At 38.0% G+C, this 15,671-nt stretch overlaps 3 protein-coding genes across 3 annotated transcripts; 1 reads left to right on the forward strand and 2 right to left on the reverse strand.

Annotated features, from left to right (window-relative positions):
* The first annotated feature begins 496 nt into the window (after window positions 1–496).
* Window positions 497–1,804, forward strand: LOC147818942 (uncharacterized). Its single transcript, XM_087174872.1, has 5 exons — window positions 497–645; window positions 743–793; window positions 932–1,012; window positions 1,167–1,241; window positions 1,463–1,804. The coding sequence occupies exons 1-5, from the start codon at window positions 582–584 to the stop codon at window positions 1,594–1,596; spliced, it is 405 nt and encodes a 134-aa protein (XP_087030998.1). The 5' UTR covers window positions 497–581; the 3' UTR covers window positions 1,597–1,804.
* Window positions 1,800–8,006, reverse strand: ceacam1 (CEA cell adhesion molecule 1). The gene is made up of 11 exons (XM_023409375.2): window positions 7,774–8,006; window positions 7,295–7,588; window positions 6,273–6,554; window positions 5,891–6,160; window positions 4,955–5,230; window positions 4,511–4,762; window positions 4,109–4,384; window positions 3,689–3,940; window positions 3,281–3,574; window positions 2,479–2,733; window positions 1,800–2,317 (listed from the first exon to the last, which is right to left on the reverse strand). Exons 1-11 carry the CDS (start codon window positions 7,826–7,828, stop codon window positions 2,229–2,231), a joined length of 2,595 nt encoding a protein of 864 aa, XP_023265143.2. The 5' UTR covers window positions 7,829–8,006; the 3' UTR covers window positions 1,800–2,228.
* Window positions 8,007–8,588: 582 nt separating this feature from the next.
* Window positions 8,589–13,140, reverse strand: LOC147818943 (cell adhesion molecule CEACAM1-like). Its single transcript, XM_087174871.1, has 6 exons — window positions 13,072–13,140; window positions 12,637–12,945; window positions 10,861–11,142; window positions 10,449–10,715; window positions 10,275–10,364; window positions 8,589–9,462 (listed from the first exon to the last, which is right to left on the reverse strand). Exons 1-6 carry the CDS (start codon window positions 13,124–13,126, stop codon window positions 9,422–9,424), a joined length of 1,044 nt encoding a protein of 347 aa, XP_087030997.1. The 5' UTR covers window positions 13,127–13,140; the 3' UTR covers window positions 8,589–9,421.
* Between the last annotated feature and the right edge of the window lie 2,531 nt (window positions 13,141–15,671).

Genomic DNA, 15,671 nt, shown 5'->3' on the forward strand with positions numbered 1-15,671 from the left:
ACAGTGGTTTCAGCAGGGCTGAAAATAATTGTGATTGATCTTGAAAGCATGAAGTGCTTTCACCATGGAAAATATTTTGTACATAACCACAGACAGATCAACATAAATATCCTTTTTACTTCTCACTTTCCTCGCATGTTGTTTAAAGAGGTTGTTTAAAGAATGGAACAGATAATTTGATCTCAGCTGGGATCAGTAAGAAAAAAGCACAGAACTTGTGTGTGTATAGAAATGTGTGTGTGACACATTTAACCATATGCTACTCATATAATAACAAGACCCTGTAGGAAAAGTTGCACTCAAGGGTCTGATGTGGGTCTGTTCACCTTCTCACGATTACTCAAAGGCTTATTGGCAAAGGTCCATCTTTCCTTTTATTCAAAACAACCCATTGAAAAGGTGCTGGTTGTGCAAGACATGCTTCAAATAACACGCAGATGACAAATGAGCCAGAACGACACCAACCTTTATAAAGAGCCACGACAACAATCATTTCATTCCCTCACTGGGGCTGAAGTTAGTGCACACACTGAACTTCTTTGACTGGACATACTATATTGTACAGGCTTTACTCCAGCATCATGGGATCAAGAATGCTTCTGCTGTTGGTTCTTATGCTGCTAATGTTCACTGAACACAGCCAAGGTATTGAATACTTGATCAGAATAATATTTTATGTGAGTTGTAAAAGTAACTTTCTTTGCATTTAGTGGATTTTATACTGTGATTTTTTTCCCCAAAGGTGTTCCTGAGACACACAAACAATCTTTGACTGTCAGTGCATTCACCGATGGTATGTGAGATTAATGTTCAAAACATATTTTTTTACAAACACCATTGATATTTATTGTATTATTGCATTTGATTATTTAATTATTACTATTAATCTAATTTTCAATGAATTTTAAGTTTAATATCAATTTTGTTGCAGCCTCCACTGTTGGAAAACCACTGACAACTGTTCATCCAGTCAACACTCCAAGACAGCACAACAGGCTGTGCAACTGCAAAGGTGAAATAAGTGTTATCACCCAGGGCATAAAGTGAATAATACACTGTACTACACATGTAGTTGGTATCTCATCAGTTAATATGTAATCAGAGCCTCAGTATTTGTGGATTGCATTTTCCTAACTCTTTTGTCCTTGTATATCTGGGTCACCCAGGAAAGAGAAGAGATGCGGCGGCTATGGGTTGCCATTGTCAGCAGTTTGCCAGACAGAGTGGCAAACATAGAAAATGTGAGTTACTTATAGTTTTTGCGGTTTATAAAATAATGAAGTCTAAGAGCCAGTAATAAGGGAGATCATGGATAAGAAAAGATTTGCATTCAGTATTTTCTCCTCACTAAATTGAGAGGTGATTAAAAATGTATAAATTAAAATTTACTTCAAAAGTGTTAATTGCTGATTTTAAAACATTTTGGACAGTGAACTTAACCTGTTTTCTGCTTTATCTGTAGGGAAATTATCTAAATCACAATTTGAAACATTGTGCAAGAGGGAAAAAAATAAGAATCTGAAGAAGTGCAGGCAGTTTTCCAGAGAGAAGAAACGTGGTAAGACCATGAAGTTCAGTCCCAGTGTCCCCATATGAACAACACTAAGAAGCCCTTCTTATATACTGTCTATCCTTATATATATCTTTATATATCAATGTTTTTGGTAATGATCACTGCCATGCATATTTCTTTGTATACAAGTTCTGCTTTTTTTTTAAACAGCTCAAGTGTTTATTTGTAACTTTTTAATCACTACAAACACTTACTGTATCCTCCACAATAAAATACCTACAAAAGATTGAATATGTTCATTTTTTTTATTGATTAATAAATAAATACAGTGAATCAAAGTGTGATAAAACATATTTTTTCTTACAGTTTTAATATTATCACATATAACATAAAAAGCTACAGTTGTTCAGATTGAAGAATTACAACTTGTATCTACGAGAATGGAGGTGTATTAGAAGAAGATGCTTGTTTGTTAAACTATGTAAGTGTATTGAAGAATTTGAAAAACTACACCAACCAAGCTATTTTTCCTTGCTAATAAAGATAACATTTAACATAAAAAAAACCAAAGCAGACATTGCTATAATAAGATAATTTGCACTTACAGTGTCAGTGTGAATATTACATTAATAATATTGAATATATTCCCATTTGTTTAACAGTAAGATTGTTTGATAAAGACTGTAGGGGGCGCAAGAGGCCTTTCCCTCTGGACTCAGTTGAACATCATAGGGACAAACAAAGCAAACGCACCCATCAACATCAGCCCGCCTTGGGGTGGGAAGTGGTTGGCAGAGGCGTGATCTGAGAGGCAGAGAGGGAAGGACATAGTGAGAAACAAAGAGAAATGTATGTCGTAGTTGTAATTCTGCAGTTGAACCAACAAAAGGACTTTTGTCCCTTTTGCACTTTTGCGACAGTGTAAAAACGACATCAAAAATAAGGAGAGAAGATGTAAGACTCACTGAGAGTAAAGGCTCTAGTCTTGTACATTGTGATGTTGGTCACAGGGTTCATCGCTTTACATGTGTAGTTCCCCTCATTCTCTATTGTTGCAGGGAAAGTAATAACAGAGCCAGTCCTTATAACCACTGATGACATATTATCGAAGAACCAGTAGAAGTCACACTCTGGTCGAGAATCAGCCGTGCAGGACAGGGACACACTGTCACCTGGTTTTACTGAATCTGGACCAGTGATATCCACACGCAGAGGGCCATCTACAAACACACAGAGAGAGCTGGTCAGAATCATGTTCAGAAACATGATGAATATTATATATTATAACATTCACATTTACAAGTATAAACCCATCAATATTCTGAGCAGCAGATTTCCAAAACTCATCCCAGTCAAAACCATGCATCATAATTATTACTATGGTAAATATTACACATTCATTCACTTTTATCACAGAATTATTCACAATTATTTCTATATTTGCATTGTGGAAAATATTTTTAAATCGAATATTTTAAAAGCCTTAAAAGCTGTGACATTTAAATAGGTTATAGTTTTACAGGTTGTGTTTATGCTTTTAAGTACAAAGCTATAAAATAATGTGTTTTTTACGACTTGTTTTTCTGTACTTCTTGCCTTTTACGTGTAGATGCCCAGAAATATTTTCTGGTACCCTAAATGTTACTGGTATTTACACAGTAATTAAAGGATAACTTTAAATCATTGCTTTTATTTAAACCAGCCACAACAAAATGAGTTTGGTTTTGTTGTCACAAAACTATTTCCATTGTTTCCTACAATACTCACACATCACCAGGAGCATGTATTGGGGGCTTGAATGTACAGCAGCCCTATTGACGGCGGAACAGTGATACGTCCCCTCACTGTGCAGTGTCACTGGAGTGAAGTGCAGCATGTTGTTTTCAATGTGGTAGCGCATGTGTGAATACATGTCTGGGTAAGAGGTGTTCATGTTGAGGAGCATGTTGTCCTTCTTCCAGTAGATCATGTCATACGGCCCAACGACTTCACAGATGAGAGTGAAGTTTTCAGAGTTTATTGGAACTGTGTAGTTTTTGATCATCACTGACTTTATGGCCTCTGTAGACACAAAACAATGAGTCAAATAGGTAAGGTCAGTTACACAGTCACATGACTAGTGTTAAAATTTGCTAACGTCTCAGCTTAATCCTCCCCATACTTCAGTTTTCTTACCAACAACTGTGAGCATCTTGGAATTAGTGCTGTTCTTTCCTGTCTCATTATTGTATGCCATACAGGTGTATTCTCCGCTCATGTTTAAAGTCAAAAGGCCAGTTGTAAACACTGAAGTATTGGCCACCTTGGTGCCATTGAACCACCAGCTGAAATGACTGGGAGGATATGACATGGCAGAACAGTGGAAGGTCACGGATTTGCCTGTCTCAGCAAACTGTGGTCCATCAATGTCAGGGGTTTCTGGTCCAACTGCAACAGCAAAGGAAATATTAGGCTCTTATTGCATTGTACATCAGCAACTTAAATTCTTGGCCTTTAAATAACTCAGTATGATGCACTCCACTACAATATGTAAAACTGTCAGTTATGGAAATGTGTCACCTACAGTAACACAAATCCTTTAAAAGTTATACTCACAGTTCACAAGGAGCTGGTAAGGAGCGCTGGTCATGTTTCCAACAGCATTCATAGCCTTACAGCTGTAGTTTCCAGTATCATAGCGTTTAAGTGGGTGGAATGTGACTGTCTTGTTGTGCATAGAGAAAACAGTTGTGTTGTCTTCCTGCAGTTTCATATCATTCTTCATCCAGTAAATATGCTCAGCAAGTCCGGTCATGTTGCAATGTAGCATATATTGATGACCTTCTATGGGAGTTTTCATTGGTGCTTCTACACGGACATGTTTTATTGGGTCTGAAACAAAACAAAAATGATGTAAGTCCTCTCCTGAGCCACCTTTCCTCCCTGTAAGTAGGGCATTTTTCTTTTTTTTCTTTTCTTTTTTTACAAAAACAAAAAAAATAGCCACTCAAGTCTCACCAACAACAGTAAGCATCGTGTATGCAGTCTTGTTTTGTCCAGTGACGTTGTTGTAGGCTTTGCAGGTGTATGTCCCACTCATATTTTTGGTAAGAGGAGGTGTTACATACTCAGATGTATTAGCCACTACGTAATGATTGAAGTACCATCTGTAGTGACTGGGAGGGTGTGATGATGCGTAGCAGCTGAATGTGACGCTGTATCCTGTCTTCACCACAGTTGGTCCTGTGATAGTTGGCATCTTTGGTCCATCTAAACACAATGGATATTACCTTAAATCACCTTCACTGAAAACATGTTCACATGACTGTTTTTCCCAATGGATAATCTGACACCAACAAGCAAATATTTATGTCACTTCAGCAGGTATTAGATGTGGCCACATTTGCTGTCTCATCTAATCCATCCTTAGTAAGTGATGATGACAGAAAATAAAATACTTACAGTTCACTTCAACATTGTAGGGGCTGCTGGTCATGTTGCTCACAGCATTAAAAGCCTGACACTGGTAATCTCCGTTATCTGATTGTTGGACTGGGTTGAAAATCAGTGTCCTGTTATTCATGTCAAAGACTATTGTGTCGTTAGGGGAAATAAGATGCCCATTCCTCCACCATTGAATTCTGTAAACAGATCCATTCACTGCACAATGCAGAGCGAACGGCTGATCAAGTATCGCTGGTCCACCGGTATGATTCACCTCGACTGTCTCGAGTGGATCTAGGGGCGGAGAAGGGAATAGAGTAATTTAAATTCACACATGTTTTGTATGTGGGCTCAGTCAATATGACATATGCCACTGGAAAATCTGAAGGAAGGGTTTGACATTTTGGGATTTATGCTTAATTCCCGTGTTGCAGATGGTTAGATGAGAAGACTGATACCATTCTCATATCTGTCCATTAAATAAAAGGTGACATCCACAAGCAACAGCTGGTTATCTTAGCTTGGCATAAAGTCTGAGCCAGCCTGTCAAGATAACAAACTCCACCTACCAGCACCTCTTTACTTCACCCATTACCACATATTATCTCCTCTGTTTATTACCTACAAAGAAGAACGAGTCTCTGCTGGATTCCTGGCTGAGTCATGGACGTAAACCACAATTCTTTGCTTATCCCTACAATTTTTGCATGGATTAAACAAATCAGATACCACATGCTACTGAGAGATTTATAGGTGCTGGTTGGCAGATTTTCTCATCTTCCAACTCCATAGTGACAGGACAAATATGAGAGTGGTATCAATCCTCTAATCTAACTTCCAGCAAAAAAGCAAAAATCCTGAACCCTAAAATACCAAACTTTTTCATTAAAAGAATATGTTTTTGCTTTAAAAAAAAAAGAGGTACCCCCTGAAATATAACAAATCCAAACTTACCTAAAATCCACAGCATTGTACTTGTGCTGCTGAACCTGGATGTGACTGTGTTGTGAAGCACACACTTGTAATTTCCCGAGTTGCTCTCTGTAACGTTCACCAGCTGAATGTGTGAGCCATATTCATTCATGTACACCCCATTAACCATCCACTTGATCATCGCTGGAGGGCTGGACATCGCTGAGCATGACAGTGTGATATTCGACCCTGTTCTGTAGATGTAGTGCGATACCATGGGCACGATCATCATCGTTGTGTTACTTGGACCATCTGATGATACGACGAGAGGGAAATTGTTATAGGGGTTAATGTTTTTGGGCCTACATATATATATATATACAGTATATATATATAATGTAATCTTTCTTTAGTTAAAACTCACAGCTGATGTTCAGATATACAGGAGGGCTGATATCATAGCTGACACCATTGGACACATTGCACTTGAATGGCCCCTCGTCATAGCGGGTCACGTTGAGTATGGTGAGAGTGGCGTTTCCATTGCTGAGCTCTACTTCCCCACCGGCTGTGAGCACATCGTGACCCTTCATCCAAACATAAGACAGGGACGAGCCACTGGACACAGAGCACATGAAAACTGCTGTGTCGTTGAACTCCACCAGTGAGGTTGCTTTTGCCCTCAGGGTGACGTTTGAAATAGGCACTGCAGAGAGGGAAATAGCAAGCTCTTTGTTAGGTTTTATTGCAATGTGGGATTGCAGCGCACATTAATATCTCCCTAAGGATATATTTTAATCATTTTGATAGCTTAAGATTCAATCTAGTGCCGTCAACAGGAAAAAACTATAATTTGTCCAACATTTTATTTATGACAAAACACCTAAAGACATTCTGATCAGCCTCGGCTTTACTTTGTGTCTAGTGCTGTCTGAGCTTGTTAGCATGCTTACATTAGCACTGAGCTTAAAAAACTGCTGCACCTAAACAGCTTTAGACAGCTACTAGCTGTAAACTCATTTTAAAGCTTATGTGTTGTTCAAGTGAGTAAAATTTGATTTGGACTTTGAGAACTTTCTGCGACAGTAATTACTTATTTATTTGGGTTTGATTTATGATTGGTATTTTTATGAAAATGAGTAGAATAAAGGTTTTATCATATTGAATATTTTCAGTCAAAATATCCAATTTGAGACCTGAGAGCTACTTGAGATCCTAGCTATCCATCTGTGTCTGTAATAGCTACAGACTCCCACACTGCTCTATTCTTTTGTCTTGCAAATCAACACTTTGCCAACGTAGAAGTACACACTGGAATATTTTATCTGCTTTTTGTTATATTTTGCATGTTAACAGTTTTTTGTTTAGATTGCATTTTATTTTAAAAAAGCATTTGTAGAATGTATATGAGGTAGTAAAAATGAGAAGTGATAAACTGGTCCTCACCTTGGACTGACAGTGTTAGCTGAGCATAAAAAGCATTCACTGCCTGTAATGCGTACTCGCCAGAGTCTTCCAGCTTTAGTGACTTTATAGTCAATGATAAACTGGTTGAATTGAATGTAACTCTGTCACGCCAAACATTACTTATGATAACATTTCCTTGGTTTATCAGCACAATGATGTTGTTGTTGAACAGCCATGCTCCTGTAATGTTGGTGGCCTGGCTATATAGTGTGACACTGCTGCCCACGGGTACGGGGTTCTCTGAGGCACTTAGACTCTGGCTGCACACATAATCTAGAAACAGAAAAGCAAGGAACAGAAAATGTATTCAGTCATCCTGAAATGTAGTTATAACCCACACACAAATATTCATAAAAGTACTGATAAAAACACTGTTTGAGGCTCTCAATATCTGAACTGAGATTAGATCTAATAAAAAAAAGTAAAATGAATTCAAGTTTAATATAATTCAGCCTTACCTGGTGCAAAGGCTACCGTGACCAGGATCAGTAGAAACGCCACTAGATGCCCCATTCTGTTCTTCTTTTCACTGTTTTTTCTTCTTGGTTAGAAATGTCCTCCTCAGCTAAATGGACTTCTCTCTGGCTAAATTCAAGTCTTGAGATGTTGTATAGTCACAGCCGCCTTCTGATCTGCAAATATTTGCTCTGCATCTCTCCAGATTTCTGTTCGCCAGGTGCAAATGCAAATGCTTGCTTACCCCTACTTTACCATCACCATGTCACCTCACACACCTTTTCCTGGCCACACCTTGTTTTGCCCTGGTCCACTCTGAGGTTTTACTGGTACACACCTAGGAGTGTCCATTTACTGTAAACCGCTGTTGTTCTGCAACGTCTAACCGACCAGTGTAAGGCACAGGGATATTTTGTAAGTGGACTGCATGACTTGCAGGTTCCACAGATCAAAAACCTATTCTGTGGAATCACCCACACTTGACAAATGATGCTGAGCTTGTGTTCTTGTGTTCTCTGAAGCAAAAGGTACTGTGAGCTTAAATAAAATAAACATCGGGAAACTGAGAAAAACAGTAAAAGTAAATCAGGCATAACATGAAATTAAACTCCTTTTGAATATGTCTTTGGCTTTCCATCAGACAATTTTGCTGTTAGAGTTATTTGGTAATGAGCTGCACCCATAATCTCAACACTGACATGATTTAATAGGGGTCAATAGACCATCTGTCCCTTTACTGAGTGTTTCTCTATCTCTCTCTCTGTTTACATGTAACCATAGACCCAAACAATGAATATTTTATTTGTTCACGAACAAAGAGATTGGAAGGTTTTTATTATGGTCCAGAGGATGAGCATTAAAACCTTTACATATGCCAAATAGCTCTAATGATTATAGCAAAGCTGTCTTTTCAATAGACAGTAGTTTTTTTCTTTTTTGGAGGCATCAGATATTGAAAGATTTTCATGTTTCTTTAGAGCTCAGTCACAAAAACAAACATTTCCTTTTTTTTTTTTTAACACTGCCTTTGCTAGGTGAAGGGGATTTCTCTCAGCTTTGGTCTGAACAACTTATCTTACTTAAATAATGAGAGTATATCATGAGTGCTATGCAGTAGACGGATGGTCAACAAAGACCTGAAGGTATAACTCTGCTTTCAGTTCACTGTGCAAAGAATTTGTGCAGTGGCATTTTAATTAAGTATGAAAGGAAGTTGTGTTTTTTGGCAGGGAAGTACAGTCAATCTGTGTTTGAGGTGCGTGATTATGGACGTGCAAAACATTTTCTGCTCACCACCCTGTAGTTCCTTATCAACCATTATTTGATTAGTTAACATATTACAACATGCAATGGCAAAGGCCAAAATATTTGACATCAGTAATGCTAATTGAATTTGCTTACAGTATATATGAATTTATTTCGCTTTATAGGGAAAAAAATCAGGGGCACGAACACACATACACACACACACACACAAACACACATACGTTCTCTGTTTAGGGCCCAAACCTGGAATCATACTCAATGTTTGAGAGTAAACACAGTGGAGTTTAGATTTTACTTTCTTTTTCTTGCTAAACCAACACATGTAGAAGTGGCTCTGAACGCTTTATTGGACAATCCACAAACATTCACTTTGTCCAGGTTATTTCACTTCATCGTCATCCATGGACTGAATGAGCCACAAACATCTGTGAAAGAGAAGCAGTTATTTAAGTTATTAGTCATGGTATATAACTAATTCTTATTAATGTCTTTACAATATATATGTATATATATGTATATATATATATATATATATATATATCAGTCAATACCATTGATGTCAAAAATATTCATCCATTTTCTTTTGTCTCTAAAAGTATGCCTGAATGTCTAATTCTTCATACTCAACTCATTCATTCCTTTTCCCTCAAAATGTATTTGGAAAAACAAATGACTGGTGTTTAAACATAATAAGAAGACAGTGTATAAAATGGGGCTGTGGTTTGTATTGGAATTGATTCATTTAATAATCGTTGAAACCTTTTTCCAATCAAAAAGTTTTTCAAATGAAAACTTTTGCTAACACAACAAGCTATCTGATTCTTTCAGCCTATGATTAAGGAAATTATGATGTGATATTTGTCTCTATTTTGCAGACTAAACAAATAGTTGGGAAAACAATCTTCATATTAATCAATAATGAAATAGTGATTACATCAGTTATGTCACAACAGGAAGCTGATATGACCTTATATCTGCTCCCTGCTGCATATCTAACTATATATATATATATATATATATATATATATATATATATATATATATATACATATCATGTTAAAGACCACAACTACTCTGAAATGTCACTATTTCAAAGGGATAATGCTGTTTTTTTTATTTTCTGAGAGAAAAATGTAAAGGATTCTATGGATAATTTAATATAAATCCTAAAACATTTTTGGAGATTATGAATAACAAAAAATATAATGTATTTACAAGAAGTTATTTGACTACTTGCCTAGCCATGAGAAGAAGAATCCCACCAATAGCAGCAGAGGAAAAGGCCGGCCACTGACTGCCTGCTGCTCAGATCCTGAGAAGGGAGACTCTGTAGAGACAAACCAAAGGAAGGGTGAAGCAGGGAACAAATGGAGACATATGGAAGTTGATATCACTATACTAACAAACTCACTTGCTATGATGATGTGTGAGGTGATATTGCTGTTCATGTTGGTGTGACTGTTGAAGGCCAGACAGGAATATGGACCGCTTTGATGCTCGGTGACGTTGTACAGCTCCAACAACGGACCTGTCGTGTTGACAAACTCTCCTCTGAAAGCCCACTGAAGCTGAGCTGGAGGACCGGACTGTGCTGAACAGAACATGGTCAGATTGGATCCAACTAAGAGGGAAGTCATGTTCTGACCGTTCACTGTGAGAGCCATGTTGTCTGGGCCATCTGACAGAGAGAGAGAGAGAGAGAGAGAGAGAGAGAGAGATAGAGAGAGTGTCAGACAGAAGAAGAGAGGCAAATAAGAGCTCTGTAGTCGAACTGGTTGATTACACATCCTGAGTTATGATTAAATTCACTTTGTCCTACTCACAGCTGATGGTAAAATTTACTGGAGCACTGGTGCCATTACTGACGGCATTGAACACATGACACCTGAATGGTCCCTGGTCATAGCGGGTCACACTGACTATAGTGAGAGTGGAGTTTCCATCCGTGAGCTGAACTCTGTCACTGGCTGTAACCTCAGAGCTGCCGTTCAGCCAGAGGAAAGAGAGGGAGGATCCAGAGGAGACGGAGCATGTAGCGACTGCTGAGCTGTTGAACTCCATGAGGTCAGCTTGATTTGCCTTTAGAGTTATATTTGAAATGGGTTCTGTGGAAGACAAGAAGGTGAGAAAAAGATGGAGACGTGACATGATTTGGGGAAACAATGGAGGAGCAGTATCCAAAAAAGTATGTTAAAGTTAATGTTCCATAGGACTATTCTGTGGCCACTTTGTACACCTTTACAATCTAATGCAGTCCATTTACAAGTAAATACGGGAGGAATCAGAATATGAGAAACAGCTCTCAGAATAATACACCATCACTATATGACCTCAATGCTAAAACCCCACTGCCTCCTCATGATTCCTGTATCTGTGCACCGGCTGGTACTAGCAAAATATATAGGATGGTATATTTATATACGAAGCATATAGTTGTAGATTTAATAATATAGTCAATTTAACCTCTTTTAGATTTTATTTTGTATGGCTAAGCAGTGATGTGTTGTGAGCTACTGACCCAGCAGAGATAGGTTCTGTGAAACCGAGGGAACAAAAGGAACAAAAGGGAAAAACAAGATGGAGGTGGGTGTTGAGAGACACAGATACAGACAGAAACTAACCAGCGGGCATGTGAGCGAAAGGGCATCAAAACCAAAACACATGCAGGCTGTTACAGGAAATAGTGAGGGGTGTAATTTTTCTAGTTGTCAGTCCAAATATCACAAGACACAAACAGAAATTTCTCTCAGTCCTGTCTGAATCCATGTTTTTCATCACACCAGGAACCTGTTTCAGTGAAAAGGGTGGAGTAAACAATTCATCAGCAAATTCTTCTCTCCTTCTCCCTCTCTACTTGTCTAGCTGTGCTTGTTCGTGTTTGCTGCCTCTGTCTACGTCACTTATTTTATGATGTTGCCTCTAAAATAGATTTAGTTGTTGACTGTACATCTTTGTACATATTCCTTATTTTTATGCTGGTCATAAATATTATAAAAATGTATTGGTTTTTAGTGTGAAAGAACCTTGTCAGAAACTGCTTTTTTCAAGCAGGTTAGATGCTGGAAATACACCCCCATGGAGTTTATTTACTCAACAATGTCTGCGGTTAAGAAGGCCTTGTTCAGAGCTCCAACCCGATTTAAACCGAGCAATAAGGTTAAATATAATGCAATGGTGAATAAGGATTTAAGTCATTCTGACAGAAAGCATTCACCTGCTGAAATATCCTTGAAAAAGTTATTAAAATTTCACCAAATAATACTGCTAATATGAAAGAAATATAAAAAGAAATATGTATAGGCTTTTGTAGAGAAAATTCCAAAATATCATACTTGAAGAGAGGCATGAGAGCCACTAGAACTATACCTACTACTATACCAGAGCTATTTTAACTGTCTAAAACTTATCACTTGATTTGATTCAACATTGTTGGATGTGATCTTTTCCATAGGCAGAGGGAACAGTGTTGTTGCTATACTAACCAAACCTTCACCTTGGATTACACTTCTAATGCAATGTTTTATAGCAGCTATCGTGTTTCTAATGGATAAACCTCTGAAATCAGTTACTTGAATATCAGCCATGTGTGTTAGTCTTACCCAGAACAGTGATGGAAGCGCTGGCCCTAAGCTGGGGGTCACTGCTCTGCACCACGTAGACTCCTGAGTCGGCCACGGTGACGGAGCTCAGAGTGAGCGCTCCAGTGAGGATGTTGACCAAAGCCCTGCCGTTGTGACTGGGGAAGACAGCCTGCTGTTCCCCCAGCCAGGTGAGGATGAGGGACTCCCCCAGTGCCCAGCTTCCACTCTTCAGAGATGCTGGAGGAGACAGAAACAGTGTCACTGTGTCCCCGACTACAGCAGGGTTGATGGAGGGCTCGACCTCCACAGCACCAGAGGCCAGAAAACCTGAGGAAGAGAGCAGCATCTGTTAGTTACCGTAATATAAATGTCACAAAAGACACTTTTAAACTTACATTTGTAACCAGCACTATTAAGTTATCACCACAAATTCATCAGCCGTAACAGAGCCACCTTGTATTAAAGCCAGCAATATAATAGCCAAGGTTCCTTCACTCTTCTTCTCCATTTTGTATTGATGGTTTGAGGATATCTTCACTGTTTCTGCTCTATTATAAATGTCCATTATATGTCCAGCCCCCTACCCATAAATACCTGTTGTAGCAACCCAAGTTCTTATCAACAGGTGTCAAACTTACAAAAGGTGCACAACAGTTTCTGTTTGCCATCTTGGGAGATGTTCTGTAGATGGTTTATCAGCAAAATGACAAATTATGACACAAGGTATGTGAGGCTGGAGACTGGAGAGTGGGGGGGTTGTGGTTGTGTGGTGTTAATCTTTTTTTATTGTTAGAAAAGGATCCTGTACTGGTCATTTCTTCCATGTTGGATAAGGGTTAGATTTTAGGATGTTTTTATCTTTCCACCCCTATACCTGAACGTTTCGGTGTACAGAGCTGATATATGACACAAGTCAGTGTGTGTGTGTGTGTGTGTGTGTGCGTGTGTGTGCGTGTGTGTGCGTGTGTGTGCGTGTGTGTGTGTGTGTGTGTGTGTGTGTGTGTGTCAAAGACAAAGATTTCATATCGATACTGCACATGTTTTCAGGAGCTTTACACTCAAAATGAAAACACCTGCACCTGCAGCAGCTTTGTGTAGCAGCCTACACTTTAACTGAGGGCATCAATCTCTCAGTGTGCTGAATCTTGCAAGGAGTGATATAACAACCATCTAGTTTTCATCTCTGAGACAGGCAGGACAAGATATGCAACATTATATGTTAGGTCAAATTATTAATGGTCCAGATATTAAGCAACACAATCTTTTCTAGCATTAATGGGCAAACCACTGTACCTTTCACAATACCACTGAGTAAACATTGGTGGCATTATTTGAACTGCGGTGGTGCAAAGTTCAGTATCTGAGCACACCTGTGTTATATGTACCTGACACACTGCACATTAAGTGAGACTGATGACCGGGCCAGGGTATTTTTAGAGCATACAATGCACCGTAAGTGTGAGAAGGAGTAGCAGCATGACAGAACAGATGTTCCAATAATGTTGAAGTTGGTAAATGTAGGGCTAATTTAATACTTTATATAGGCCTGCTGATGGGCATCTTAAGCTATTACATTATATCATATATATTATATTTTCTATTAATAATCTGAATTTGTCAAGTAACCACTAACAAAGGTTTTCAAATAACTGTAGTTGAGTGAAAAGTACAATATTTGAAAACAGTGCATTTATTCAAGTACAATACTTACTATTACTTACTGTAAATGTACTTACTTACATTGCACCACTGGTTATGAATAAAGTTTGGAGAGTAATCCAAACTACCCAAAGCTCCACACATCCAAATTAATAGTTTAAATAATTCAAAAGATATGGTAAAAGTCTTTTGTCACTGTGTGAGGTAGAGCAAATATTTGTTTGTAGAACAAGTCCATGATGTAGAAAGTCTTGATATCATTGTTTTGGTTTAAATTAAAACTTGCCACTCAGGTCACATGCAAAATATAGTTGCAAATTTGTATTCAAATGTATTTAAGAAAACAAACAAAGCACAATGGATACAAGTCATGAAAAAGTGACAAGGTCAAGGTATGACTTTTGGAAATATGGAAATTCAATGTATTTCTAATGGAATGATTTTATTCATTATGACGTTGGTATTTAAGGACAACAACTGAAACAAGACTCTTAAACCTAAGACTTTATTACACTTAGACTTAATTGTAACATTATTATCCTGAAGAACAAACTAAACTAAATTAAATTAAAAACTAATATATATTCAGTTTTATAATAGTAAGAAATAACATCCAGAAAAACACACAAAGAGGATTGGTAATATTGAAGTATCAAACAAGGCAAATCTAAACACAAAACAAACCAGAGGCCTCTGTCTCCCTCATCTGTTTGCTGTGTGTGATTCTCTTATCTATCTCATTTGTTCAGTTTCAGAAAGGTAAGAGCGAGGTCGGGGTGTCACTAACCACAGGTGCTTTAAAAACACATCCGTCTTAAATGAGTCAGGGTTCACACATTTTATTTTCTAGACTGAAGGTGATGTCACAAAAACCTCTTTTCAGCATGCGAGTGAATCACTACCACGCTGAGGTCAGAGGTCACCCTCAAGCCAAACAAAGTGACGATGCTAGATCCACCTTGTGAGGGGTGAGGAGGAAACACCAGTGGGCCTCATTATCAGACCATAAAAGACCTTAGTTATACATTGAATTATACTAGATAGAATTTAACACAGAATTTCAGCAACGTGTCGTGATTAAAGCTGATTGTTGAAACACTGGACTCTCAATAGCAGTCATGAATATGTCACAATATCTTAATAATAACTGTGTGTATGCAGTGGGCGATAAGCTGTGAATGGTCTTATTCTAGTGCTGTGAAAATACTGCCGCTCTAGTGGTGTACCTTCATGTCATGTTAAAACAACACCATAAATTTGCATAGAAATAATGTAAAAGGACCACCAGGTTTATTGTCAAATGGAAGTTAACTCTGACTCACAAAATGTTATAACACATATTATCTTACACAATAACTGGAACTTATAAAATTTTATTGTTATTGTTATTGTTA

This window comes from Seriola lalandi, unplaced genomic scaffold (genome assembly GCF_002814215.2).
Source record: "Seriola lalandi dorsalis isolate HSWRI2012SDOR001 ecotype SW California unplaced genomic scaffold, Sedor1 jcf7180002054390, whole genome shotgun sequence".
Lineage (NCBI taxonomy): Eukaryota > Metazoa > Chordata > Actinopteri > Carangiformes > Carangidae > Seriola > Seriola lalandi.

Bases quoted from the DNA above. Each gene is read 5' to 3' on its own strand.
- LOC147818942 (XM_087174872.1), top strand. From the start codon at position 582: ATGGGATCAAGAATGCTTCTGCTGTTGGTTCTTATGCTGCTAATGTTC. The intron at 794-931 runs GTATGTGAGATT...ATTTTGTTGCAG, and splicing joins TGTCAGTGCATTCACCGATG to CCTCCACTGTTGGAAAACCA. The intron at 1,242-1,462 runs GTGAGTTACTTA...CTTTATCTGTAG, and splicing joins GAGTGGCAAACATAGAAAAT to GGAAATTATCTAAATCACAA.
- LOC147818943 (XM_087174871.1), bottom strand. From the start codon at position 13,126: ATGGAGAAGAAGAGTGAAGGAACCTTGGCTATTATATTGCTGGCTTTA. The intron at 10,365-10,448 runs GTGAGTTTGTTA...TTGTCTCTACAG, and splicing joins CTCACACATCATCATAGCAA to AGTCTCCCTTCTCAGGATCT. The intron at 9,463-10,274 runs GCAAGTAGTCAA...TCTCTTTCACAG, and splicing joins ATTCTTCTTCTCATGGCTAG to ATGTTTGTGGCTCATTCAGT.
- ceacam1 (XM_023409375.2), bottom strand. From the start codon at position 7,828: ATGGGGCATCTAGTGGCGTTTCTACTGATCCTGGTCACGGTAGCCTTT. The intron at 5,231-5,890 runs GTAAGTTTGGAT...CTCCGCCCCTAG, and splicing joins TACAATGCTGTGGATTTTAG to ATCCACTCGAGACAGTCGAG. The intron at 4,763-4,954 runs GTAAGTATTTTA...CATTGTGTTTAG, and splicing joins CTACAATGTTGAAGTGAACT to ATGGACCAAAGATGCCAACT.